Raw genomic sequence first — 26,497 nt, forward strand, 5'->3', positions numbered from 1 at the left:
AGGGAAAAGAAAGGGTTCAAGAGGACAGGGATGCGCTAGACTACTGTGACTCTCAACAAGGTTGAAAGTAGGTGATGGTACATTGGATTCATTATAGTATTTTTATTTTCTGTTTAGGAATTTTCTTAATAAAATTAAAATAAATGGAGAGAACGTTTGAACTGATGAAATTTTTGACTCAAGGATGGAAGGAGAAAGTTTGGAATTTAATCATTTTTGGTATGGCACTTTGATGAGATTATAGGTTGTTTCTTGCTCAAGTTAACTAGAGATATTTTAATTGCTTACAAATCAAATAACCTTCCCCGTGACAGAAATTAATTCCAGAGAGCATATTGCCAAAAATAGATGCTCAGAGACATGGTTACTTGGCATAGATAGGGCAGAAATCAATTAATACTACCTTTTTTATTTCAGAGTGGGAATCTCCTAACCCATGGTACACAGTGGTGAAACTGGTAATTAAGTAATTACTTTTATTCACTTGGAATCATGGTCTTTTTGAAGATAAAGCCTTGGAATCTGTTAGGTACTGCCACAGGCAACTTTTTTTAAAGAGTATGAGGGATTTGGAAACCTGATACTGAATGGCCTTCTGAAGGCATTGGGGAACTTAAAGCAAAGGAATGATGAGGAGCTCAAATCTCTAAATTCTTCCTTCAAGGCAAGTAACAAAATTCAGGGGCTTTCCAGTATTTAGGATTATAGGTCTAACCTAACCATTAGAGTATATTCTTGTTGAAAGGAGTCTTCCAGCTGTCATGCTGCTAGGGCTTTGGAGGGAATTCTTGTGATATAATGAAAACAGCTTCTGCTTTAGAACTAGTTAGATCTAGCTATCCTGGCTGATTTAGTTTTTAAACTAAACTCTTTTGCAGTTGGTCAGACTGGTTGTCTTGATACTGCTAAATTAAGTCTGCTGGTAAATTCTCTCCTTGACAAGTAGAGAAATTTCTAGATATCATTGTAGTTAGGTCACCTGCTCTCGATTGCCAAAAGGAGGTTAGAACAGACTGATATAAATGTCTTTAACCTGGAGCCACTGTTAAAAAGTTTATTACTCTTTTTCAAAGTGGACAGGGGGCTTCCCCGGTGGCGCAGTGGCTTAGAGTCTGCCTGCTGATGCAGGGGACATGGGTTCGTGCCCCGGTCCAGGAAGATCCCACATGCTGTGGAGCGGCTGGGCCCGTGAGCCATGGTCGCTGAGCCTGTGTGTCCGGAGCCTGTGCTCCACAACGGGAGAGGCCACAACGGTGAGAGGCCCGCGAACCGCAAAAACAAAACAAAGGAGAAAACCAAAGTGGGCAGGGACTTGACATTTAAAGGACATCACAAAGATACTTTGCTTACACTCTCCCCTTTTTTACATTAGTCTGTTGCTGGGAGACTGCTGTAACTTTTTATGGCTGGATTCATTAATAGCGACCTAAATGATACATTTCCCCAGTTTTCTTCTATACAGTTTTCTTTTAAACTATTTCAGTATAGATTGCTATCTTATGGGGGAAGAAAATGTAATTTTGGTTAGATAATAACATTTCATATTTGGATAATAGAAAAAAATTCATAAAGTTTTCATGTTAGCAAAATAGAAATATGTCTTCTTGCTTCTAATACTGAGACCTTATGCATCAGTTATCAAATAAATCAAGTTTGCTTGGGAGTTGAGGAAAAAAAGATGAAGAATCAACAGCTACCACATGTGCCGTCAGCCTACCCCAACCCACCATTGTAAACTAAGAGTAATTGATAGCCACTAACAATTATTAACCACTTACTATGTGCCAATCTTTATCAAATACTTAACATGCACTTTCCCCCATCATCCTCCTCAAAACTGTTTAAGTGGGGCTAGGACTTTATCCCAAGGCTCAGAGTATCTTAAAATAGATGCTCAATGTTTTTGAATGAATAAAAGAATGAGTGGATAAGTGGATGAGTCCTTTAAGGGTATTTTATCTTTTTATCACTTTCATGAAGTATTTTCTTCTGAGCCATTTTTTTCTATCTACAGAAAAGGTAAAGAGAATGTACTCAAACATGCAGAGCTTGAATGCCAGCATTTATAAAATTAATTAGAATTACTTAGCTAGTGGCATCACATTTTCTCTACATTTGATATGTCCTACCTGCTTTTTGGGGTAGGGTCAGTTGTCTTGACCCCCAGATTCTGTATTTTTTAAAGGTACTTAGAGCAGAAGCTGGCCAGTCATTACCTTCAATAAAACATGTTTTTAAAACAGAGAGTCGTAATCTGACTTTCCTCTTCTCTTTCTCCTTTTCTCTCTTTTTTTCAAACACATGATGGTCAGCTGCAAAGTGGCATTGCTCAGTGATAATGAGGCACACTGTTACAGTAGACTTCCTTTTGTTTCTTCCAGTACCACTGATGGACCTGGGAAAGGAATTTTATTGGTTCCTTATCGTTCCCCAAAGAGCATACCATTGAAGAGAAAAATTTTCTTGCTACCTGGGATTAATAGTGAGATAAGGCTTGGAAACAAATTGGACAGGAAAAGGATTGCTGAGGATGTTAAACAGGGGTAGTTTGATAGGAAACATAAAATATATCTTCGTAGGAAGCAGGTAAGCAGATAGAAAAGGCATGTATATTCTCAAAAGAATGGATTCTTTTATTCTTGTTTTTGATATTTGATAACTTAGATGTATGAGTTCTAACCCAGCCTTAATAAAGACTTTTTAGTGTTGTATATAACTCTTTTGAGAATTATCTGACCCTTGGTACTGTAAATTTCCATTACCACTTGTCCTATTCTCCTCAAAATTTGGGTAATTACTTTTCATCCTACATTTTTGGGACCTGGTGGGGGAAACTAGCCAGTGATTTTTTTAAGGTGATAACTTTTTAAATATTCATTTATTTATCCCCCCTGCCTGCGTCGGGTCTTAGTTGCGGCACATGGGATCTTCATTGAGGCATGCGGGATCTTGCCTTATGGCGCGCAGGCTCTTCTTTGCAGCGCGCGGGCTTCTCTCTAGTTGTGACATGTGGGCTCCGGAGCGCATGGGCTCTGTAGTTTGCGGCACTTGGGCTTTCTTGTTGAGATGCGAGAGCTCAATAGTTGGGGTGCGCAGGCTTAGTTGCTGCGCGGCATGTAGGACCTTAGTTTCCCGACCATGGATCGAACCCGCGTCCCGTGCATTGGAAGGCGGATTCTTTACCACTGGACCGCCAGGGAAGTCCCAAGCCAGTGATTTTTTTTTTTTTTTTTTTTTTGCTGTACGCGGGCCTCTCGTTGTTGTGGCCTCTCCCATTGCGGAGCACAGGCTCAGGACTTGCAGGCTCAGCGGCCATGGCTCACGGGCCCAGCCGCTCCACGACTTGTGGGATCTTCCCGGACCGGGGCACGAACCCGTGTCCCCTGCATCGGCAGGCGGACTCTCAACCACTGCGCCACCAGGGAAGCCCCAAGCCAGTGATTTTTTTAAAAAAAAAGCTTAGGAGGACAATTCTCATGTGACGACAGTTTTGCATTTATAGTAGGCACCAGGTCCGTGTGACTTAAGCCCTCTTGCTGCAATCTTTTTTTAATGTCCTAAAGTGGATTAATTGATAAATAGATTTATAGTGAGTTGAGTATTTTAAAACGTTCAGAATTATCTCGTCTTTTTTGTTAATATAGCCCCTTTTATTTTACATGTGGTGGTGAATTTAATAGCTTTGCCAGTTAAGTAATGGATTAGCATTCTGGTTTATTGACCTAAACAACTAAAGTTTGTTATGTGAATTTAGCTGGAAGTAGGGAGCTCAGAAGTTATAAATCTCTTACCCTGACTCCTTGCTTTTTCTAAGTAGAACTCACAGCCTGAGAAAGAACAGGTTAGATTTCTTGTCCTAGATTTGGTTTTGACTGCCTTTAGCAAGTTACTTTAGCTTTCAGTTAGTCTTCCCTCTTCCGCCTTCCAAGATGAACTAATATAAAGTTTTTACTGCAGTAGTAGCACTTGAAACATAAATGGCAAGGGAGATGGGTCACTGGCAGAATAGTAAATGGGCTTTTGGTGAGAGAAAGGATGAGAAACCATTTAAAAAAAAAAAATGAAAAGCTGAGCAGCAAAACCCAGAGATTTTGAAACTGGAATGACCAGCATCAGTTCTCTGTAGAGAATACTTAAGAATTTGATACGTCTTGGATTCTCCCCTCCAAATCGGGTTTTCATTAAGAATTTTAAATGAAGAGAAAAGCTGAAAGACTAGAATTATGAACAGGTATATTCTTGCTACCTAGATTGAGTGTTCAATAGTAACCCCCTGTTATAGTTCTTTAATATCTCTTTCTCCTAGTATGTATAAACATTATGTACATTACACACAGCTTTTTGAGAGAGTCATTATCTTTTGAATACAAGTAGCTATCTTAATGTTCACCCCTAAATATTTCAGTATCTGAGGCCAAAAAATAAGGATGTTGTTCCCTATGAGCCAACACAATTAGCACGCCTAAGAAAAGTAAACTCTTTAATATCATCTCATATATACTCTAGAATCAGATTGTCGCAGTTGATTCCAAAATACCTGTTTCAGTTATTTTCAAATCAGGCTCTATAAGGTTCATGCATTGTATTTGGATATAATGTCTACTCAGTCTTTCTGACTCTAGACATTCTTCCCATCTTTAGTTCTAAAGTGACATCAACTTTTTGAAGTGATCAGAACAATGTCTCATATCCTGGATTTGTGTGATAGTTTTCTTGTGATGTCTGCCTCCTGAAGCTTCCTGCGAGTTGGCATCATTAGATAGAGTTCATGTGTTTTGTGCACACAGTTACCTCTTAGTTGACCATGGATGCTTCACAGTGCGTTCTTCCAGGAGGCCCAAAATGATAGTCTGTGCCACTGTCCAGGATAAGTTTGATCACTGGGACAGGTAGTGTCTGCATGGTCTGTTAGAAGAATCTATTTTTATCTTTTGCCTAGCAATTCTTTGATATTTTGGCACTATACAGATATCCCATCCACCTTTCCTTATAATGATTATTATTATTATTTTTTTTTGCGGTACGCAGGCCTCTCACTGTTGTGGCCTCTCCCGTTGCGGAGCACAGGCTCCGGACACGCAGGCTCAGCGGCCATGGCTCATGGGCCCAGCCGCTCCACGGCATGTGGGATCTTCCCGGACCGGGGCACGAACCCGTGTCCCCTGCATGGACAGGAGGACTCTCATCCACTGCGCCACCAGGGAAGCCCCCCTTATAATGATATTTTGATATTTCATTGGGATTTGCAAAATGGTGATTTTTCTAATTTTGCTATTCCTTCTATATTAATTGACATTCTTCTCTAGAGAAGACCTTTTCCTACTGGTGATAAATAGCTCCTCCTGAAATGGGGGCAAAAATGTAGTTTTTCCTCATTATTTACCAGTTTTTATTTCTTTATTTTTTAATAAATTTATTTATTTTTGGCTGCATTGGGTCTTTGTTGCTGCGTGTGGGCTTTCTCTAGTTGCGGAGAGCGTGGGCTTCTTATTGTGGTAGCTTTTCTTGTTGCAGAGCAGGGGCTCTAGGCGCGCAGGCTTCAGTAGTTGTGGCACATGGGCTCAGTAGTTGTAGCACGCAGGCTTAGTTGTCCTGTGGCCTGTGGATCTTAGTTTCCCGACCAGCGTTCGAACCCGCGTCCCCTGCATTGGCAGGCGGATTCTTAACCATTGCGCCACCAGGGAAGTCCCTACCAGTTTTTAGAATACAGATTTATGTAATAGTTCCTCAAGTGATAGCAAATGAGCCCCCCTTCTCCATTATCATTATAGAATAATGAGCTTTTTTTTTGCATTGTTAGTCGTTTTTTTTCTTTGAAATTTGGCTAAATGAAAGCTCTTTCAGGCTGTCTCCCGTGTTCTAGTAACTCATCTGTCTTAATCTTTGAGTGCATCCTTGATTTTTGGCACAGAGACTGTGTCGCTTTTTAATTGTGTACAAATAGCTCCTTCACTGGAAACTTCCAGTTTAAATTCTTAAAATTTGTTAGCTTTAAAGTGATTCCAGAGGTCCTGGTAAATCCTCTGGAATAGTAAAGGATGGAAGAAAAAGAAATGCCAGTCAGCAGATAAGCCTATCCTTATTTCCTGAGGATGAAAACACCTAGTACTTATCATGTAGCCAAACTAGTTTCAAAAAGCACAGGTGTAGAGCAGGCTACATGAGAGATTTCCCGCTTAATTACTGGCAAGGAGATTATTAATATCCCAAAGGAATCTTTCAACTTGGGAGAATAATCAGCCCTCAGCACTTTCTCACTCTGCCTTGACAACAGTAGCAGCCTTTTAATACATAATACATTTTTATCTAAAAAATGTAGGAATAAAAATTGTTCCCAACCTCATTGCTATTCTAAGGTTAACTCATTATTTATTGGCTTTTAATTTTTTTTTTAAGATGTTGGGGGTAGGAGTTTATTAATTAATTAATTTATTTTTGCTGTGTTGGGTCTTCGTTTTCTGTGCGAGGGCTTTCTCTAGTTGTGGCAAGCGGGGGCCACTCTTTGTCGTGTTGCGTGGGCCTCTGACTGTCGCGGCCTCTCGTTGCGGAGCACAGGCTCCAGACGCGCAGGCTCAGTAGTTGTGGCTCACGGGCCTAGTTGCTCCGCGGCATGTGGGATCCTCCCAGACCAGGGCTCGAACCCGTGTCCCCTGCATTAGCAGGCAGATTCTCAACCACTGCGCCACCAGGGAAGCCCGGCTTTTAATGTTTAATCATACACTTAATTCAAAACTTACCCAAAATATTTATATTGAAATCTCTATCCCAGTATGAAACAAAACTAGATGAATAGTTTCATAAGTTGCTGTTTAAGATGATGAGCAAAAAAGACAGTATACGCTTGAAGAAGTGGAATTGAAAGCAAAGCTGACTGGTAGCACATTCAATTGGAATAGCTGTTTTCACAATGAGTAGAGTGGAATTGTACATGTGTATAATGAATAACAGGGATCTAAGGAAAAGAGTCATCCTCCCTATATTTCAGTTTTATAAGCTCTGCATCAAAGATGAGTGGTATTTACTAAGAGTACTCAAGAGATCAGTAATACTTTGCCTTTTTGTTTTTGCTCACATTCATCTGTACCTGCCCTTCTTTCTGGGCAGTCTCAGATCACCTTCTGCTTGTCTAGGATAATAAAGTGTCTGTTTCTGTTACTGGAGGCATTGAATTTCTTTCCATCCTCAGTAATGCCCATATAGTGTACTATGCAGATCTGACTGTGCTTTGGATAAAGTACTCCCATATTCCCAATTTCCGTTGGCAGCAGACCGGGAGTGGAACACATTGCCTTCTCTATCCCCTTTCTTAAAAGGCGCAAAAAGTATCTCCATTTTAGGGAAATGAGAAGATAATGTCATAATGGATGAATTTTCTCTTGACAGTTGACAGTGTCTCTTTTCCTGATCACTCAAGTTTTCCCAAACTCAGTCTTTGTTTTACCTCTGTTTCATTTAACGAATTTGATTATTCTCTCCAGGTAACACTGACTTTTCTTATTTTTCATATTACTACTTAAAACTAGATTTTCCTGGTTTTTTGACTCATTTTTCCTCAGGTTTTTGCTTCTTTCTCGTGTCCCTTAACTGAGATTCATCAAATCCAGTCCTAGGAATTGCCATTTTTTCTTTTTCTTTTTTCAGCCTATACATCCCCATTTCTTTAGGTATTAAGTCTTGGGCTGATTCCTTCTGTAAGCACACACACACTCCACACTACCAGATATGAATTATTTTACACACCTGTAATACACATGTGTATTTTATATACACATCTGTATAGTTCCCATCCGTACTTCAACTGTTACAGAATAGTTCTACTTTGATTTTATCACCAGAATCTTTCATATCTACACCCAGAGGCAGCATCTTTTGCCGTAAACTGGGTTCCCTTTTCACCTTTCCCATTCTCCATGTCCCCTTTTAACTCCCAATTTGGTCACTAGGCTTTTTTCTGATTTCAAGTAAAATGCTGTTTAGATTTTCCTGTTGAGGCAAGTCAGCACAAAAGCCCAGGAAATGAGAAAATGTAGGATTGCAGGAATCCGCTGCTGCTGATCTCAAGATGCCTGTAGCAGCATGGTCAGTGAACGACTGCAAGGACAATGCCTGAAGCTTTTGGCAAAAAACCTCACATCTGCTGATGACCACAGCGCTACCAGCTGCCCCTGGAGAATAATGACTTCTACTTCTCTTTGACCTTTAAAATTTTGTGTAATTGTCTCTCGTTGGTGGATTCTCAAAATAGAATCCTGCTGGCAAGGGAGAGTAGGAAGTGCTTCTAGTCCATGCCATACAGGGAGGGAGTAAAAGATGGGGATGGTGTGAAGTATCAACAGGTAATATCAAGCACATAACCTCAGTTCCCTTAATCAGAATAGATAAAATCTCTTTTGGCTCAGAATTGTGGATCCAGCATGTTACCTCAAGGAAATGAAATCACTATCTTGAGGATTTATCTGCACCCCCATGTTCATAGCAGCTTTATTTATAATAATTACAACGTGGAAGCAAACTAAGTGTCCATTGACAGATGAATGTATAAAGAATACGGTGTACATACACACACACACACACACACACACACACTCACTCACTCACTCACTCACTCACTCACTCACTCACTCACTATAAAAGTCCTGGGTATGTAAATGTATATAGAGTACAGTGACTAGTCAAGGACCTTATCTGCCTTAGTTACCAATCTATTCCCAACTTTTAGAAAAGAATCTGACACATAGTAATTACTTAATGTTTATTCAATGAATGAATGTCCATGAGTAAGGGATTGATCATGTGGTGTATCTTTAAATATAATTCTGTTGAGCCCAATACAGTTATATGTGCACTGACTTAGATGTCTGGTATAATTTTAAGTGATGAGAGAAAGTGACATAAAATGATGTAAACAAAGTATCTCATTTGTCTAAAAATTATATATATTTTTCTATAATTAGATAATGGTGGGGAAAATACTATTAACATACTATTAGTTAACTATTAACTGTTAGTTGATACATACTGTTAACACTGTGTAGGATGTTGGATGGGAGGTAAATGTGTTATATTTTTGTATTTGAATGTTATTTAAATAAGTATATGTAATTTTTTAATGAAAGTAGGTTGTAAGGAGCAACAAGTACCTTGTTCCTTTATTATTTGGGACCTCTTTAAAAATAGAATGGTATTGGATAAAACTCAGAAAACTGCTCTTTTAAAAATTCTCTTTTTGGGGCTTCCCTGGTGGCCCAGTGGTTAAGAATCTGCCTGCCAATGCAGGAGACACGGGTTCAAGCCCTGGTCTGGGAAGATCCCACATGCCGCGGAGCAACTAAGCCCGTGTGCCACAACTGCTGAGCCTGCGCTCTAGAGCCTTCGAGCCACAGCTCCTGAAGCCCGCGAGCCGAGAGCCCGTGCTCCGCAACAAGAGAAGACACCGCAGTGAGAAGCCTGCGCACCGCAACGAAGAATGGCCCCTGCTCGCCACAATGAGAGAAAGTCCGCGCGCAGCAACGAAGACCCCACACAGCCAAAAATAAATAAATAAATACATTTATTTATTTTTTACAGAAAGAAAATTCTCTTTTTGTACTAAAAGCATACATCCTCACTTAAAAAAGATAGAGAATTGCATGGAGCAAAATGTTTTAAAGTTCCTCATTCTGCCCTTCTCTTCCTGCCTTGCCAGCCACACATACTCAGAGAAAGCCATTTTTATATATTTTCTGTACATATGTAAACACAAGAGTTAATTGCTTTTAAAAAACTTAACCTTATGCATCTGGACATTCTTTCCATCTTTGAACATAGAGATTTATGACATTCTTTTTAATGGATATGTAATACTTCATTGTATTGACATGTACTGTAATTTATTTACCCCGGCATACATTCTTCTTATTACATCTTCTTTTTTCTTACAAAAGAAAATTATTTAAGGAGGAATGTCTCTCTGTCCCAGTGAAATGTTAGCAAAATAGTACATTTAGTTTTGAGACCTAAGCTTTGGTATATATCTGTTTCTCTATTGTATATTCTCCTTTAATGGTTATGGTTTCATTCCTGTATATTTCAGGTCTTCGTATCAATGGAGAACTAATTACTGCCTACCCTCAGGTGGTGGTAGTGAGAGTACCAACCCCTTGGGTGCAAAGTGATAGTGACATCACTGTTTTGCGTCATCTGGAGAAGATGGGATGCAGGTTGATGAACCGACCTCAAGCCATCCTGAACTGTGTTAATAAGTTCTGGACGTTTCAAGAGTTGGCAGGTCATGGTGTTCCTCTGCCAGATACTTTCTCTTATGGTGAGTTAACTAATAAGAATTTATAGCCTAAATTTTAGAGCACCAATAAGTTTTGAAAGCCCTACTAAACTATTAGGGTTATGTGATATAATGAAATTCGTGAACAAGGAAGAACTCTTAGAAGCGATTTTCAGTTTTAACAAACTGGGCAGGAGAATTATGAATCTGTGTATGGTATGAGTAGAATGGACTGACCAAACTTTCTGTAATGGGTCAAATAGTAAATATTTTGGGCTTTCCAGGCTGTAAGTTCTCTCTTGTGACCCTCAGTAAAGCTGTTGTACTGTGAAACGTGCTGTAGACAAAGCTTAAACAATGAGTGTGGCTGTTTTCTAGTAAAACTTAATTACAAAAAAGGGCTGTATGCCCAATCAGTCCTTAGTGTGGCAACCCCTGAGGTAAAAGAATCTGTCATCTCTATAATTTCTGATTATCTTCATTACCATTTTCATGATAATGGTTCATAAATATTTCCCTATTTTTAAAGAAAATTACACTATACTAGGTGTGCTTTAAACCAGTGCTTCTAAAATCACCTGTGGTAGAGGACTATTTTTTTTTTTTAAGACCCATTTGCTGTGGATAAGTACACGTAAAGTACCGTAAAAATAGCAGAGCAATGCCAAATTGCTTTCTTGTGCTTACTCTTTTTGTATTTATTTGGACACATATCAGTAGCAAAGAAGTCACAGGCAGGGGTTACTGGACCACACTTGGAGTAGCACTACTGTAAACAGTATTATGTTAATATATTTCCTGCCTTTCCAGTTTTTCTAGTTTGGAAGGAATCAGACTTGCTATAAATCAGTATACTTTTTCATAAAAATATTTCTTAAAATGTCCAGCAGAATGCTTGGAGAGTTAACGAGGCTTTAAAAAGAAATTCCTGTCCTGTTACAGTTTGAGAGTTCTCTCTTCCTGATGCTTTTGAGATATTATATAACTTATTTCATCGTTCTACAATTCTGATTTTAAGAGAATGGAAAGGAGAAAAGTATATTAACCAAATTAATGAATATTACCTGTGCTCTCACGTTTAAGGTTTAAAATTTGGAGACTAGGTCATCTTCATATCTCTGAGCTGAAAATTTATGATATCACAGTTGTTTAATGAACCTTTTCTTGGTGTGATTATTCTGTCACCATGCTGATTTTGTACAACTACAATCCATTTTTGCTGTAGCTTTGCTTCTGTATCGTTTGTTCCTAGGAATATAAACAGAAAGAACAAGACATAACCCATGGGTACTGAATAGCTCAGTGTAGAAAGAACTCTGATTTATAATAGAGATAAGAAATATTAATTTGTGTATTTGATGAGAGAGAGAGCCATGCCTGTGCATGCAGCATCTTTTCAACTTTGGATAAGTCTACCCAACTGCCTCACTCTTCTGTTTCTTAATCCAAATAGAATTCTATATACTAAAGTAGATCTTGGCTTCTATTATTTGTGTGGTAGAGAAATAAGGGCTAAAAATATGAAAAATGTTATAGAATCAGGAAACTTTGTTTTAATTTCTTTGAGTTGTATATTAGAATATTTATAGTTTAAGATAGTTTTTATCCATTTTAAAAGGAGTGGTTGTTTAACTGAAGACAAAATTTAGCCATCAGGTTATTACCTTGTACCTCCCTTGTCTTGCTGACTTTAGTATAGATAAAATTTATCACAAAACACCTCTGTTGCTGTTCCTAAATTTCTCTTTTGCTCAAACCAGGTGGTCATGAAAACTTTGCTAAAATGATTGATGAAGCAGAAGTACTGGAGTTTCCAATGGTAGTGAAGAATACACGGGGTCATAGAGGTGTGTATGAGTTGTTGCTACCACACATAATATTGAAATTACTCTTGAGAATTAATAAGTGGTTATACAAAACAGATTTTTTAAGACTTAACTTAGATCTACCTTGTATTTGCTCATGGTTATTGACTAGACGTAGTCTTGTCAATTGAAGTTTATAGCTTTTGAAACAGAGCTTCTGAAGAATTACTCTAGGGAAATTGCTAGGTGCATGGTACCTCAGACTCACAGAAGGCGCTTTTGTGAGTTGTTCCTCTAGGCTGGAACAACAACAACTCACATTTCTGTTCGTTTAGTGGTTATCCTAGAGATTTTTTTTTTTTTTTTTTTTTTTGCAGTACACGGGCCTGTCACTGCTGTGGCCTCTCCCGCTGCGGAGCACAGGCTCTGGACGCGCAGGCTCAGCGGCCATGGCTTACGGGCCCAGCCGCTCCGCGGCATGAGGGATCTTCCCGCACTGGGGCACGAATCCGCGTCCCCTGCATTGGCAGGCGGACTCTCAACCACTGTGCCACCAGAGAAGCCCTATAACCATGTTTTAAAAGCAGACACTTCTGTTGGCATAGAAGTAGTAACATACTGCTACTTTACTATATGCAAACATGGCATCTTAATATTGTGTAATATATAAAACATATGTTTTAACTCAGAAAAATGTTTTGTTGATAAGTGAGGCTAGTATTATTGGCTAACCTGGAGGAATACAAATCTTAAGAACCCAAATATTTAGTTGGTCTTTATATACATTTTACCATAACGCTGTTACTTTGGTTAAAAAGCAGTTGGTTCTGAAAAAGGAGATTGGGACACAAGAAAATGCAGGTAATGATATCAACTGCTCATAGTTTGTTGACTTACATTTTTTATTCTTTTCGACCACAGGCAAAGCAGTTTTCTTGGCTCGCGATAAGCACCATTTGGCTGATCTAAGCCATCTTATTCGCCATGAAGCTCCATACCTGTTTCAGAAGTATGTTAAAGAGTCTCATGGAAGGGATGTACGTGTCATTGTTGTGGGAGGCCGTGTGGTTGGCACCATGTTACGCTGTTCAACGGATGGGAGGATGCAAAGCAACTGCTCACTAGGTAAAAGCAATGCAAGTGTCTTTCTAGGATATAAAGTAATACTATTAAAGCTTTTTCAGTGAGTATTTGTATATAACTTAGATCTTTTTATTTAATATGTTGAAAAACGTATCTTTCACATGTAAATATGATTCATAGATTTACCACGAATATAATAAAAGTATAGAATTGTTTTTCTAGTAATGAAGCTGGATTTCTCTGAATCATAAATTTGCTTTCACCCAGGCTCAATTTGTACCCCAATTTGCACATGTGTGAAATGTCTAACAAATTCCCTCTTTGGTCATATTATTTCATTTAAGCTGTGTCCTAACCCATTTTACCCATTGGTCCAAAGAATGTTGCTGATTTTGATTTGCTTAAGTGTATATCTTCTGAGATTTCTTACCGTTGAAGGGCCTCAGAGCGTAGTCTGGGTGTTTTCTTCTTCTCTGTGTATTTTACGTTCTTAGTAATCTTACCTAGCTCGTGGCTTTAGATGCTATCTATGTTATTATTTTCAAATTTATCTCTCCAGTTTAGGCTTTCTTCCTGAACTCCAGGCACATATAAATCACTGCCTCTCAATATCTCCATGTAGATGTCTGTTAGACATTTTAGTCTTAACATGTCCAAAACTGAACTCCTCATCTAACTCCTCCTCCCAATATGTCCCATCCACAGTTTTCTCCTTATTGTTTTTTGGCAACTGTATCTTTCTAGTTTAGACCAAAATCCTTGGAGTCATTCTTGATCTCCTCTCTAGTCTAACACCTCATATCCAAACTCCTTGAAATCTCTACTCTCAAAATGCATCACCTCTTGTTCCCTCTCTCTTCCCATGAGAGGATTAGAACAGTTTTACTTCCCTTCCTACTCCTCCCTCTTGATTCATTCATTCACTGAACAAATATTTTTGAGTACCTCCTAAGTATCAATACTGTTATAGTAGTATTTTGTATATAGCAGTGAACAAAACAGACACAAATTTCTGCTTCCCTGGGCTTTGTATTCCACTATTTTTCTGAAACCATTTAATAGTTTTAGTTCAAGTCTATAATAGAATTTCTTTTATTGTGTGTCTCTTCTGTTGCAAGAATCCTTATGTAGCACTTACGTTATCCATTCCCAGGCAGTCTTTATCTGTTGAGAGTTAATTACACCTGTATTGCAAGAATCACACTACTAGTCACTCTTTACTCCCCGTCTGCATCTTCCCATACCTTGAGTTTTCTGTCCTTAGTCATTTGCTGTTATGTTAGTATCTCTTCTTGATTATTTTCCCTGGATGGTGTGTGTGAGTGATAGATACCTCATAGCTTGCTGTCTTTCTCAAAGGAGAATGATATATTGGCTGAGATAGGATTCTTAAATTGTGTGAGTCTTACTTCTGTTCTGCTGCTCTACAGTTTACACTTTTGCAATTGAATGTCCAAATCTACTCTGATTTTGGGAGGGGGGTAGGTAATTTATATTCTTTGTAAGTTTGTTTTTTGTTTTGTTTTGTTCTCTTATTTTTGGTTGTTTTGTTTTATTTGAAATGCGAAACAGTTTTGTCAGGATATTTTTAGATATGTGTCTCTTCTCAGTCAGTCCAACCTGGATTTTAGTAAGCTGTTTCTATCAGATTCAGTTTTTCTAAGCTTCAGGAAAATTTCTTCTCTCCTTCTGGGGGTTAGGGTTTTTCTGATTCAGTTATCCAGATTTTTTGTCCTTCTTTTGTGACTTCACCTCAGGTTTTTTGTATGTGCTTCAAAATATTTCTCACAGTAGATTTTCCAAGTTATAAGTTAGACTCACAAAAGCAACTCTCCTTCAGTTTCTCTGTTGAAACTTTTAAGTTGGGTAATCCTGTTTTTGTGTTAGTTCAGAGAGTCTTTTTGTGCTAAACTTGAATTTGTGCTCTTATTTCTTTCATTCAGGTCATAGACAGCTTGTTATTTGTTATTGTCACGTCACATCAGAGCTCTGCTCTGGTTATTTGGAACATTCCAGATGGCCTCAGTACTATGGATACTGAGAAGCAGTGTCATTTAATTCATTGGCTAGTGTGCCAGTCCCCTCCTTCCTGCACTCCCCTCCCCGTACTCTTCCAGCCACAGTGGTAAGGGGGACTCTGGTCATATGTGCCTTTACTTTTGGTCTCTTTGGGTCAGGCATACTTACATAGTACTGATGTCAGCTTTCCTCCTGTTGAGCTCCTTAAGCCAAGGTTTTGTCCAAATTCTTTTGCTTTCTAGTCCTTATCTAGTCCTTTCTAGTCTTGAAACTGTCTCCAACTAGTTCTAATTCTTTTCTCTCAGATACCAGCGAAGACTTCACATACACTCCTCCAGCTACCTGAAACCCCAGAATACTTTTGGCTTAGGAACAGCAAAGAGATTAGAATTGGGACTGTGGAGGAAGAAAAGCATGTTCCTAGATTCTGTCCTCTGTCCTTGTTATGCATCTCTATTTTTACAAATCAAAATCTGAAACTGATAAAAACCAATAACAACATTAAGTGGTTTAACTGTATTTATGCAAAAGTTCCATGGGATTGCAAGTAAGATAGACTTCAGTGAAAGTTTAATGGCTTCAGAAAAAAATAGCATATGGAAAAAGTACAAAGTCATGAATTTGTCGAGAGACTGCGTTGGAAGGGGATTCCCTAATGAAAGAATCTTAGACTTCAGAGTCCCAGTTTTACACTAGAATAACACTTTTGCTATTCTACTGATTTAGAAGAGAGGTTTAGCCTTAGAGGCTAACTTTAAGGTCAGCTTTAGTTTTACTCCAAAATTTTGTCATTTTGGTAACTTCTTATTTCTCTTTTGCCAGGTGGTGTCGGGATGATGTGCTCACTGAGTGAACAAGGGAAACAGCTAGCTATCCAGGTGTCTAATATCCTGGGAATGGATGTGTGTGGCATTGACCTGTTGACGAAAGACGACGGCTCCTTCTGTGTCTGCGAGGCCAATGCAAATGTAGGTTTCATAGCCTTTGATAAGGCTTGTAATCTAGATGTAGCTGGTATCATAGCGGACTATGCCGCCTCCCTTCTGCCCTCTGGCCGGCTCACCCGGCGTATGTCCCTGCTCTCCGTGGTGTCCACGGCCAGTGAGACTAGTGAGCCGGAGCTGGGTCCCCCAGCCAACACTGCTGTCGACAACATGAGCGCAAGTTCCAGCTCTGTTGACAGCGACCCTGAAACCACGGAGCGAGAGCTGCTCACCAAGCTCCCGGGGGGCCTATTCAACATGAACCAACTGCTAGCCAATGAAATCAAACTCCTGGTGGAGTGATTCCACCAGTAAATAATTAACCAACAAAACCCTTGTAAAACTTTGTTTTTCTTCTTTCCTTTTTTTCTTTGTTTCTTCTTTTTCTTTTTCTTTTTTTTTTTAAACCAACTTGCAATGCTGTTCATAGAAAATGCTCAGAGAGATGAGAGAAAATTGAGTAGGATTAGTTAGGAAGGAAGAATGGGGAGATAGACGAGACCTTTGCTACTAAGATGTTACTGACTTTGATTTGCAAATCCTACAGATAGAGAGGCAGAAGAGGTGAGATACAGAAAAATGTCAGGCTCTCGTAGTTTTACATTACTCAGAGAGATGTGTAGGCTCTCAGGCCATGAAGAACATAATATTTTCATGGTCTCTTGCTTTTGTTTTTGTACAGTTGGTACAAATTTCAGAGTAGTGTACTTAACATTGTGTTGTAATCCGTGAGGAAGACATCTACCTAAATTATAATTTTTTTATACAAATCTGAAAATTCAGCCTATACACTATTATCTAGGAGCTTTATGTTCATAGTTATGAGATCTTGAGGAGCTCTGTTATTGACTTTTTCCCCCTTAATTTGGGTGGGAGGGCAACGTGAATGTGACCCAATAAAGATTTTTTTAATGATAAAGTTGGCATGTTTGCATGATAAAAGGGAAATGAACAGTATTGCAATGTCTGGCACACAAAATAACATTTACTCCATTGTAGATAAAATTGCACTAGTTAAAAATATGTGCATTGACTTGTATTTGTTAGTGTTTTAGCCTTTTTTGAAAGATATATGCTCTGTTAATGTTGCATTTTTTTTTTTAAATACATGCTAGTCTTAACATTCCCTGATCTATGCCTGCATCTTTAACAATGGCCAAAGTGAAGAAAATGCTACCTTTTTTGTTAACAAGACACTGACTTGAAACATGTGCATTTAAAGCATTTTATTTTTTTCCTTTTTTCTTTTGGTGGTTGGGCATTTAAAGAATAAGGACAAGGAAGAATATTTTTGGGGGGCAAATCAAGGGTCTATAAGTTCCTAAGTATAAAGTTGAAGTGATTTCTAATACCAGCGTTATATATCTGCATTTTTCACATTTTAGGAGGGTGTGTGTGTGCGCGTGCGTGTGTGTGCACGCACGTGCACGCTTGCATGTTTATGTGCTTTGCTTTTTGTTTACACCAACCAATCAAAAAGGAAAGATTCTAGAAAATGGAGCATGATGGGAAACAGTTTTTTACTTTAAAAAAAACAACTGAGTCGTTTTCATAACAATAATCTACTGGTAGAGGTACTCACCTAAAGACATGAGGAGAATAGCTGCTGCTTAGGCTTTTGTGTATATGTATGTTGTTTGCTTTTTTTCTTTGGTTCTAGACTGTTCAGTGTATGATTTATTCCAGGCTACATGCTTTTCCTCTGCTTCTTGCTGTGCATTTTCTCCTATTACACATAGGTTTTGGGTTGGGGTGGACTGACCGTTTTTGTTTGGGGACTTATTTAGCAGTATTGAGTCTCTTATAGCCCTACTCTGAAGCCTTCAATATTCTACTCTTTATATTACTTTATTTCTGAATTTATAAAAGCCCCCAAACTGCATATAATATGAGCCTTTAAACATGGGTAAAACTATCCCAGTGAATGGTTTGGAAGGCGTGTTAAGAAATGGAGATGCACCAGAGCTCAACGTAATTTTTTTAAGCGGCAAGTTCCATCTCCCTACAATCCTCTGAAGCTTTTTACCCGAGTCCTTTCTTGCCTCTCCAGTGCTTTTTTCCTTCAGATGGACATTAAACATAATTTCTTGGACACTACTAGAGAGACTTCGAGGCAATAAGATCAGTATTAACCAGCTCTAACAGAGGTTTGATCATGCTTACTTGTACAGTTTTTCCCCCATTTTAAAAAAGGAATGTAATAAAACGTGTTTTTTCCATAGAATTAAATAATATTAAAATGGAGTGAAAGGTTGATTGTTGACAAATAGAATAGTACCTCTGATCTGTGCAGTGTCTCATTTCACCTTAGAAAAAGATACATAAGAGGACTTTCTAATTTATTTTAGGATATTCACATCTCATCTAAAAGAATTTGACTTGTACAGGGTTATTGTGCGACATATTGTGGAACATATAAGTACCTCTGGCTCACTTGGTACTTCTTTTACTAAATGACCATACTTTGGAAGATGCACACTATTCGGGATAGAGAAATAAACAAGGGAGAAGGAATCGCTTAATTAAATCATCATTCATATGTGTGTAGAGACCATCTGGTTGCCACATAGATTATGATACATATACTTTGAATAGTTACATGTCACATGTATATAGATTAGTGAATTTTAAAACACAAATAGAACACCCTGTCTATTTGATGAAAAACTCAAGGTTTCTGTTGGGTGGGATAAGGCACCAGGAAAAATGTAGGTAGCCTTTTAAAAAAATTATCAAATTAACCAAGTACATTAGAAGAAATATCTGAGATTATTTCACTGTTAGTTTTACTCACTGCCCATCTTTTGTGCATTCACACTATGTTAAAACATAGCCTTACCAACCTATTTCTGGATCGTACACTGAATGGACATCTTAGAGTTTAAAAACATGAATATCCTCTTGAATTCCTTCAAAAAGTAAGGTGAAGAATAAGAGCAAACCATACTGGAAGAACCCAAATAAAACAGCCCAGATATTTAAGTGAAAGTTAAATATATTTTCCTATTGTTGAGTAACTTTCTTAAGATCTTTATTGCTATTATGAGAGGTAAAAATGTGTATTTATCAAATATGTATAGTCGTTATTTTATCTTGCAAAAATCTGATTATTGTAAAAGTATTGTACATTGTTAAAATTGTAATTCTGAATTGTATTTAAAAGTAATTCTTTCTGATATTGTTTTTATGTCACCCATGATGAAAAGTGGACTATGTATATACATAAACACACAAATATGAACTATTCCATTTAAAATTCTTAATAGTTATTTTCTTTTGATTGGTCATTTCTGTTGGCTTTAACTCCACTGAACTTTGAAGTATTTCTGTATATGCTATCAAATAAGAAAATACCCTGGAACATTAGAAAAATCCATCAAGAGACTTGCTTTCATCAAGTGCTTTATCAGACTTTTGAAAAGGTATCGAAGGCATTGAAAGAAGTAATTGACTTTCAAGATCATCTCTTCTTTTTCTCAAGAAGAAAACAAAGGAAAAAGAAATTCTCTTCGTTCAGTGAGTCCCCAGTTTGGGGTCTGGGGCGCTTAGAGACATTGTGAAATCAAATCTGTGTTACATTTTTCTCCTGGCTCACTCTTTTTGAGAAGGTTTATGGGCTATATGGCTGGTGAGACACGATCCCCTCCTAAGAAAATGTAGGTGCTCAGACAGGTAACCTCTGCTGCTACTGTTTTTATTTGTTTGTTTGTTTGTTTAATTTCTTTTATAATTTGTTTCTGTCGTACTAGGATATTTTTAAATGTAATATATTGCAGGATTTATAACCAGGTTCACTGCTTTCTTTCTTTTTTTTTTTCTTAAACCAAACCAAACAAAATTTCATTTAAGATACATTTAGGCGCCTTTGAAGCTTGGATTTTGGAATGTTTCAGTAGTGGACAGAAATCTGCTGTTGGAATCTTCTAGTCTTCCAGGTTTAATTTGAAATGTTTTTAGTTTTGTTTTGGATTTTTGTGTGGTATTTTATTTCCTTTATACCAATGCCCTTTTGCCATGCTGTTTTGGGGTGGCTGCCTAACTCTAGTGAAAATTCTTTCTATATTAACGAAAATGTGGTGTTTTAAATTCCTTAATGTTTTGCATTTTTAAAATTGTTTTTAAAGAAATATTCTAACTGCTTGCACTATTACTGTTCTTTGCCAGCCTTTTCAGGAGACAAAAAAACAAAAACAAACAAACAAAAAAATACCCAGAGAAAAAACTTTCCTTCTTCCCCCTTCCTGATGATGAGTGAGAAGTATTGAGAACTTTCGGGGTCAGTGCCCTTCTAAACTCCCCTTCCCCCAATAATGCAGCTGTAGAATGAATGGTAAATGCAGCGGTTTGGATTCAGGCACAGCCCCAGCCTGCTGGCAGGTAATTTGATTCTTTCTCCTTTTTTTCATCACAAGGCTAACTTTACTTTCTTTTTTAAATTTCCTTTCTTTTATGTACTTTGAAGGCACCAATGGGTTTGTAATATAACTTGGATTTCAAAAAACAATGTATAAACATATCTAGCAAATAATTTGGTTATAGAAAAAGTTTTGGGGGTAAAGTTTGAACTGGTTGGGATGAACCCAGGACTTTCTTTGGGGATTTGTTTTAGCCATTTAGATATCTCCATTCCTTGCATATATGTCTATAATTATTTCAGAGTGTGACTTTTTTAGCTTTGTTTTTGTTTTGGGTTTGTGTGTTTCTTCCATTGTGCTACTCTGGCTTAAGCTTTTTCAGGGGTTGGTGTTCCGAATACACAGTGAGCTCACAGTATAAAGACATCAATTAGGAGTGGACAGGTATGGAAAACTAGAGTTTTGAAAAGGTAAAATTAGGTTCTAGGTTATATATATGGTAAAAACTCAACACAGCCTTCAGTTGACCTTAGTAGTGCTTCTCTTTCTGTGGCTTCATTATAAAAGTGAAAGGTAATGAGACAAAAGGTAATAGCATTTCAGTTATTTCAGGAGCAGCGTGATTTCAGAATTAATGATTTTAGCATTTCTGATGCACTAATTCTAACAGAGAGATGTCAGCCATTCGAGATTATTATTAAGTAATGGTTTAAATATTAAAAAGTTATAGGTTTGAACAGATTGGAGGGCATTTCTGAAGCACAAGATCTTAGAGCAGATTAATCAAGCCCATAAAACAAAGTTAATGGCAGGAACAGGAATACAACTTATCCATTTTAATAGCCTTCCTGTTAGTTAATACTACTATCCTTTCCTGTCTGCCCCAGTCCCCCTACCCTTTTCCTCCTTTTTCCTGTCCTTTCCAAAGTTTTAGCTCTAATATGAGTTATCATCATTATGGGAGATAATCCTCTTTCTGATAAGGTAGAATTTCAGTGTCAGTAGTCAAGACCTTTTCAAGATATATTCTCTTTGGATGCCCTATCCAAGGAGGCTGGAAGTCTAGTAACTCACTAGTTAGGGAATAGGAAATCCTGGCTTGTAATGCTGTTTCTACAGCTGAAGGCATAAAATAAGTCATAAACTTGTTTTGTGCTTCAGTTCACTCATATGAGGTAGGGACAGTCATTCCCCTAAGCATCTTAAGATAAAAATATTTATGTCTTGAACTGAAATTTACCAACAAAGGAATCCTGGCTGCACTTCTGCAGTAATTTATGACATATGGAAGGATCTTGTTCTCTTGCTAATGAGAATGGCTAGCATTAGCATGTGTGCAGTCTGTGGTTGCATGGGATGTGGAGGATTTATGAACCTCCATTCCGCTGCCCCCCCCACCCCCCCAAGATCACTGCCATGTTAAAAATGATCTTGCTTTCAGATTTCACCATATTCAAACTATATTAGATGGTCCTTATATAGTATATATACCTGGCTGCTACTGTGGGGTTTGGGAACATGAGGGGTGGGGTGAATTGTTGTTGTTTTAGGTTTCAGTCAGACAGCCATCCCTGTGCCCCAGTTCCCAGAAGCACAGCAGGCCTCTAGGAGCATCCGTGGGAACGGCGCAGTCCTGACATCACCAACTCTTCTGCTCAGGCTCATCCCATAATCAGAGGTCAAAGGGTGGGGCTTGAGATGGGGGAAGGAATGAGAAAGTAGAAACAATGTCACGGCAGTGCCACTGTTGACTAGCCTTTGGTGCTTATGTCAGTGTTTGTTTTATTTTTTAAGTTCACAAAATAAGTTTTTATTTTGGGGTAAAGGTAGTGGGAGGGTGGAACAAAAGCTATTATTACTAGTTCATCATTATCACTAGCTCATTCTAGCATATTGTTCTTTAGTAGCGAATAAAGAATAAATTTGAAACTTAGACCTCAATAATAAAGAGACTGGGAATAAAAATGAATCTCAGGATATTAAAAAACAAAACATTTATGTGGTATTCATTTCCGGTTCTACAACCGCTATTACCTTTGTCACTCTCGCTTTTTTGCCCTTAATTCTTTTATGTATGTATACAGTTTGAGGAAATGTGCATTTGTGGTCAGTCCTTTTAAAAGGACCTAATGAAATTACTACTCTTTTGCAAAAAATATACCCATTGCTTATACGGGCATACAAATGCTACCCTATTTTAAATGTAGGTGGCGTATGTGTTCGTGTTTTAATGTATTCAGAGCCATTGGGCAATAAGCAGTCCAGAACATGAAAACTCAAGCAGGTAAAGCGCCTAACACCCTTAGTTTCTAGAATTACTTTTAAAAACTCCTTTATTGCTGCATCTTCCACAAGTCTTTTGGTAGTCTCTGAACTTAAAATTTGGAGGAGTTCACTACCTAGTTAAAATTTTAAGTTATGCATTTATTATTTGTAGGGACAGGTGAAGAAGGAAAGTAACAGAAAAGGAATGGCTCCTTGAGGTGGCAGCTGCTGAGTGTCTAAATCTTTCCAGCTCCCCCCTCCTCCAGCTTAGCATGAACATTGATCATACGTGTTTTGATCTTCTGTGATTGGGATTTTTGTTGTTTTAACTTGGAGGGGAGGTTTCGGGGAAACAGGAACTTCATACACATGTGAAAATATGAAATGTTAAGGAATTTTTCTGTTTAATATGAATAGTAAGCAAGAACTTTTTCTATATACTCTTCTGCTGCAGCAGAGAAATAAACTGGTAGGTGGCAGCAGAAGAAAGAATTCTTCAGATTGATGGCTACTGACAAAATCGGCATAGGAGAAGAGATAGAGCATGACATACCACGACAAGCAAAGGGGGCAAAAATGGAAACAGGACTACGATCCCTGATCTTGACTCTTAAATGGTAAGTTAATTTCAAGAATGTGTTTTCAATATGATACCAGTGTCCTGTAAGTCACTGTGGTGTGTAATCACGAATGCCTGTAAATTCTTGATGTAGGATGAATTTGTCCTAACTGGGGTACTATCATTCTTTAATTTGGGAAAAAAATGAGCAATATGTAAAATTAGGGATTTCCAGTATATTGATGCGTGTGAAACCTTTTTTTTTCCCCCCAGCTTTATTGAGGTATAACTGACAGATAAAATTGTAAGATGATGATTTGATATACATTGTGAAAGAGTTATTATCATATCCAATATGTAGACCTTAATGATGGCAAAAATTATGCTGTCTCACAGTAAATGTGATTTTTTTTTAAAAATCTGCAAGATAAATGAAATATGCATTGTTAATCATTTTGTAAAAATGAAAGTGTCCCCTTTTTAGTGTGAGCACTGGGGGGATAACTACAGAAGTATGTAATTTGACAATATTTTGTGGTAAAAATGACCTTTTCTTCTGGCTATCTCTTTCCTTTCTAGTCCCATTTCTTTGTCACTGTACCTGCCCATCAGTTCCGTTCTGCATATTCACCTTTCTGTCTTGCTTATCTGTCTCTGCCCTTCTTCTCTTACTGTTTCTTCAGTTGTGCTTCTGCTTTCCTGGTTTGGTATCTCTCTCTTTAGTCATTCAGTCCCTCGGGATTTTATTTTTCCAATGTTGTCATTTTTTGTCTCTGCCTACCTATTCCTCTGTGTGTGTGTGTGTGTCCCCATTTTCATTTGTGTTCTCTCTGGTAAATAGGTCTGTTTCCTTTCCATCAACAGCTGCCTTCAGACATGGGCATCAGTACCAGTGCTGTGATTTTCTACATTTTAGAATTTGATGAGGCTGAATAAAAGAAATGAAGTGATATTTTGAAGTCCCTAGATTTAAAGACTGTAATTTTCCATTCTTTTAATAAGTTGCAGATCCGTTTATTCATTCAACTACTTGTTTTACTATAGTATCTGTAATAACAGATGCAGCTGCTGGCCTACAGAGGCCTACCATAGAAGTTTAGAATTTTTAAAGTGGAAAGCTTAGAGGTAGTATACTATAATCTTGGATTTACTGGTAAAGAAACTGACGTTCAGAGAAGTTAGTAACTAAGATTACAGAGCCAGGACTACATCTGAAGTGTCCTAACTGCCAATATGGTGCTCTTTGCATTATGTGGCGTGCATTCTTCAAAATCTGCTGTAGTACTGAGTAAGTGAAGTGCTCTGCAATGAGACCGCTGTGAGTTAGAAAGAAAGTTGTCACTGTTTGGGCTTGTGGTTAGGATACTAAGGCAAGCTGTGGACAGCCATTTTAGGTGGTTTGTACATAGAATTAATGAGTACATCATTTACAGGGTTTGAGAATAAAAAAGTATCCCTTGTTAAGAGAAGATGCAAAGAGGTTCTTTGCAATTTCTGGTCAAGAGAGAAGAGAAGTGGATCTCTTAGATCTATTATACCACTAATCCTCTACCTCTCCTCTGGCCTACCTTTATTTCTATTCTGGATAATGAATCAATCTGCAACAAAGGTAAAACATTATATTCTGAATTTTTTTTTTCTGACAGGTTAGCAAGGGGAAGTAGATAGTTAAATGGACTTACTGTGTATACTTGGAATAAAGGATTTATCGTAACATGAAGCTAGAGTAACATATTATTGTTTAAATACATGGTGAATTCTGTTTTTTTTTTTAATAGTATAAAAAGAAGTCACCTTCTATTAAAAAGTTGTTTAATGCTAAATACAGTTTTACATATATTAGTATGGAACACAAGAATACATGCCTTAGTTAATATGGTTAAAATTTCTAAACTTTTAAAAAGAGTTTTGTCACAAATTTTGGTTATTATATGGAGATGTCAGTGCTTTAGAACTGAAAGAAGCTTGAATCTTAATCTGAACCAAAATTTATTGCTCATTATATAATTTATTGAAAATGTAGTCTTGAGCACTAGAGTAAGAGCATTTAAGTTTAGTTTTGTTTGTTCAGGCATTTTGCTACAATAACTTTCTGTGATGTTTTAGAAAAAATGTTCTTACCTCAATTTTTTCCTCTTGGTGCTAAAATAAAGCACAATTGTCTATATTGTAGGGTTTTCAAGGAGTAATACTGCTGACACATCTTTTATATGATTGTATTTTTTAATATGAAATTCAGTGTCTAAAATTGGGTTGACTTTTGTAAAATATAAATTATCTCTATAGTACAGTTTAAATCAATCACTAGGAAAGTATGCTTACATGGATGTCTAACTGAAATAAGTCTCACAAAACTCCAGTGATGAAGACCAAAGTTTTGGCTTTTGTGTTGGCAGCATCTTGAAAAAGTAGATAAAATAATGGACCTATAAATTGAATTGTTGATTCTAGAGAGAAGAAATTTCAGGAAATAAGAATAGTTTCTCCTGAAGAAGAATCAAGTAAATCTGGGAAGTAAGGTTGCTCTTTTAAACCTGTTACAGGTTTAAGCCTTTAATTTTTAATGAATGATATACCTTAGTATACCTTTGTCAGCTGAGATCACCAAGATGAAATGTGGTAATTACAAAAAGGGTTATGATTCTTTTTGGCAATCTAGACATTTTGTATTTTTTTATTGTCACATTAGTTAATTTTCTTATTTTCCTTTTCTTTTTTCTCATCCTAATTATAAAGACTGTTTAAAACTGTGATTTAAGTGAGCTCTGTGTGTTTCCCCCCTAGGTTCTTTTGATCTCACAGAATGGATGAAGACTGTATGTTTTTTCAAATGGAGGATAGAAGTACACAGAACAAGGAAGCAATAGCTCTAACCTGTTTAATTCGATGTGCTTTCTAAAATAAAAACACCAGAACTGGAAATGAAATAGCATGGAGTATGGTTTGTTCTTTTGTCAGTTATTTCTGCTCACTCCATTTTGTATGGGTTCACTTCAGTCTGCATATCTAGACTTGATGTCTAGCTCCACATGTGTCATTCTCTTTTTTTTCTTCACTTTTTGCAAGATTAAACTCCTTGGTTCTTGATAGACTGATCTCTCTATAAAATATTCTGATATGATTACTCCTTTTGGCACAAAGATAGGCACTAAAATGTGTATTTGGAT

At 37.5% G+C, this 26,497-nt stretch overlaps 1 protein-coding gene across 4 annotated transcripts in view; it reads left to right on the top strand.

Moving 5' to 3' along the window:
* RIMKLB (ribosomal modification protein rimK like family member B) overlaps positions 1–26,262 on the top strand; it is a 43,960-nt gene extending 17,698 nt beyond the window's left edge. For 2 of the 4 annotated variants that reach the window (XM_060024280.1, XM_060024279.1), the window contains 6 exons: positions 10,073–10,303; positions 12,022–12,108; positions 12,988–13,191; positions 15,991–20,528; positions 23,226–23,388; positions 26,115–26,262. In XM_060024280.1, the coding sequence (XP_059880263.1) occupies positions 10,073–10,303; positions 12,022–12,108; positions 12,988–13,191; positions 15,991–16,454 (986 nt within the window). In that variant the 3' untranslated portion in view covers positions 16,455–20,528; positions 23,226–23,388; positions 26,115–26,262. Of the gene's footprint in view, positions 1–10,072; positions 10,304–12,021; positions 12,109–12,987; positions 13,192–15,990; positions 20,529–22,713; positions 22,791–23,225; positions 23,389–24,763; positions 24,940–26,114 lie in introns of all 4 variants that reach the window. The other 2 variants (XM_069541175.1, XM_069541176.1) reach the window with 2 other exon arrangements.
* The last annotated feature ends 235 nt before the right edge of the window (positions 26,263–26,497 follow it).

This window comes from Delphinus delphis, chromosome 11 (genome assembly GCF_949987515.2).
Source record: "Delphinus delphis chromosome 11, mDelDel1.2, whole genome shotgun sequence".
Classification (NCBI taxonomy): domain Eukaryota; kingdom Metazoa; phylum Chordata; class Mammalia; order Artiodactyla; family Delphinidae; genus Delphinus; species Delphinus delphis.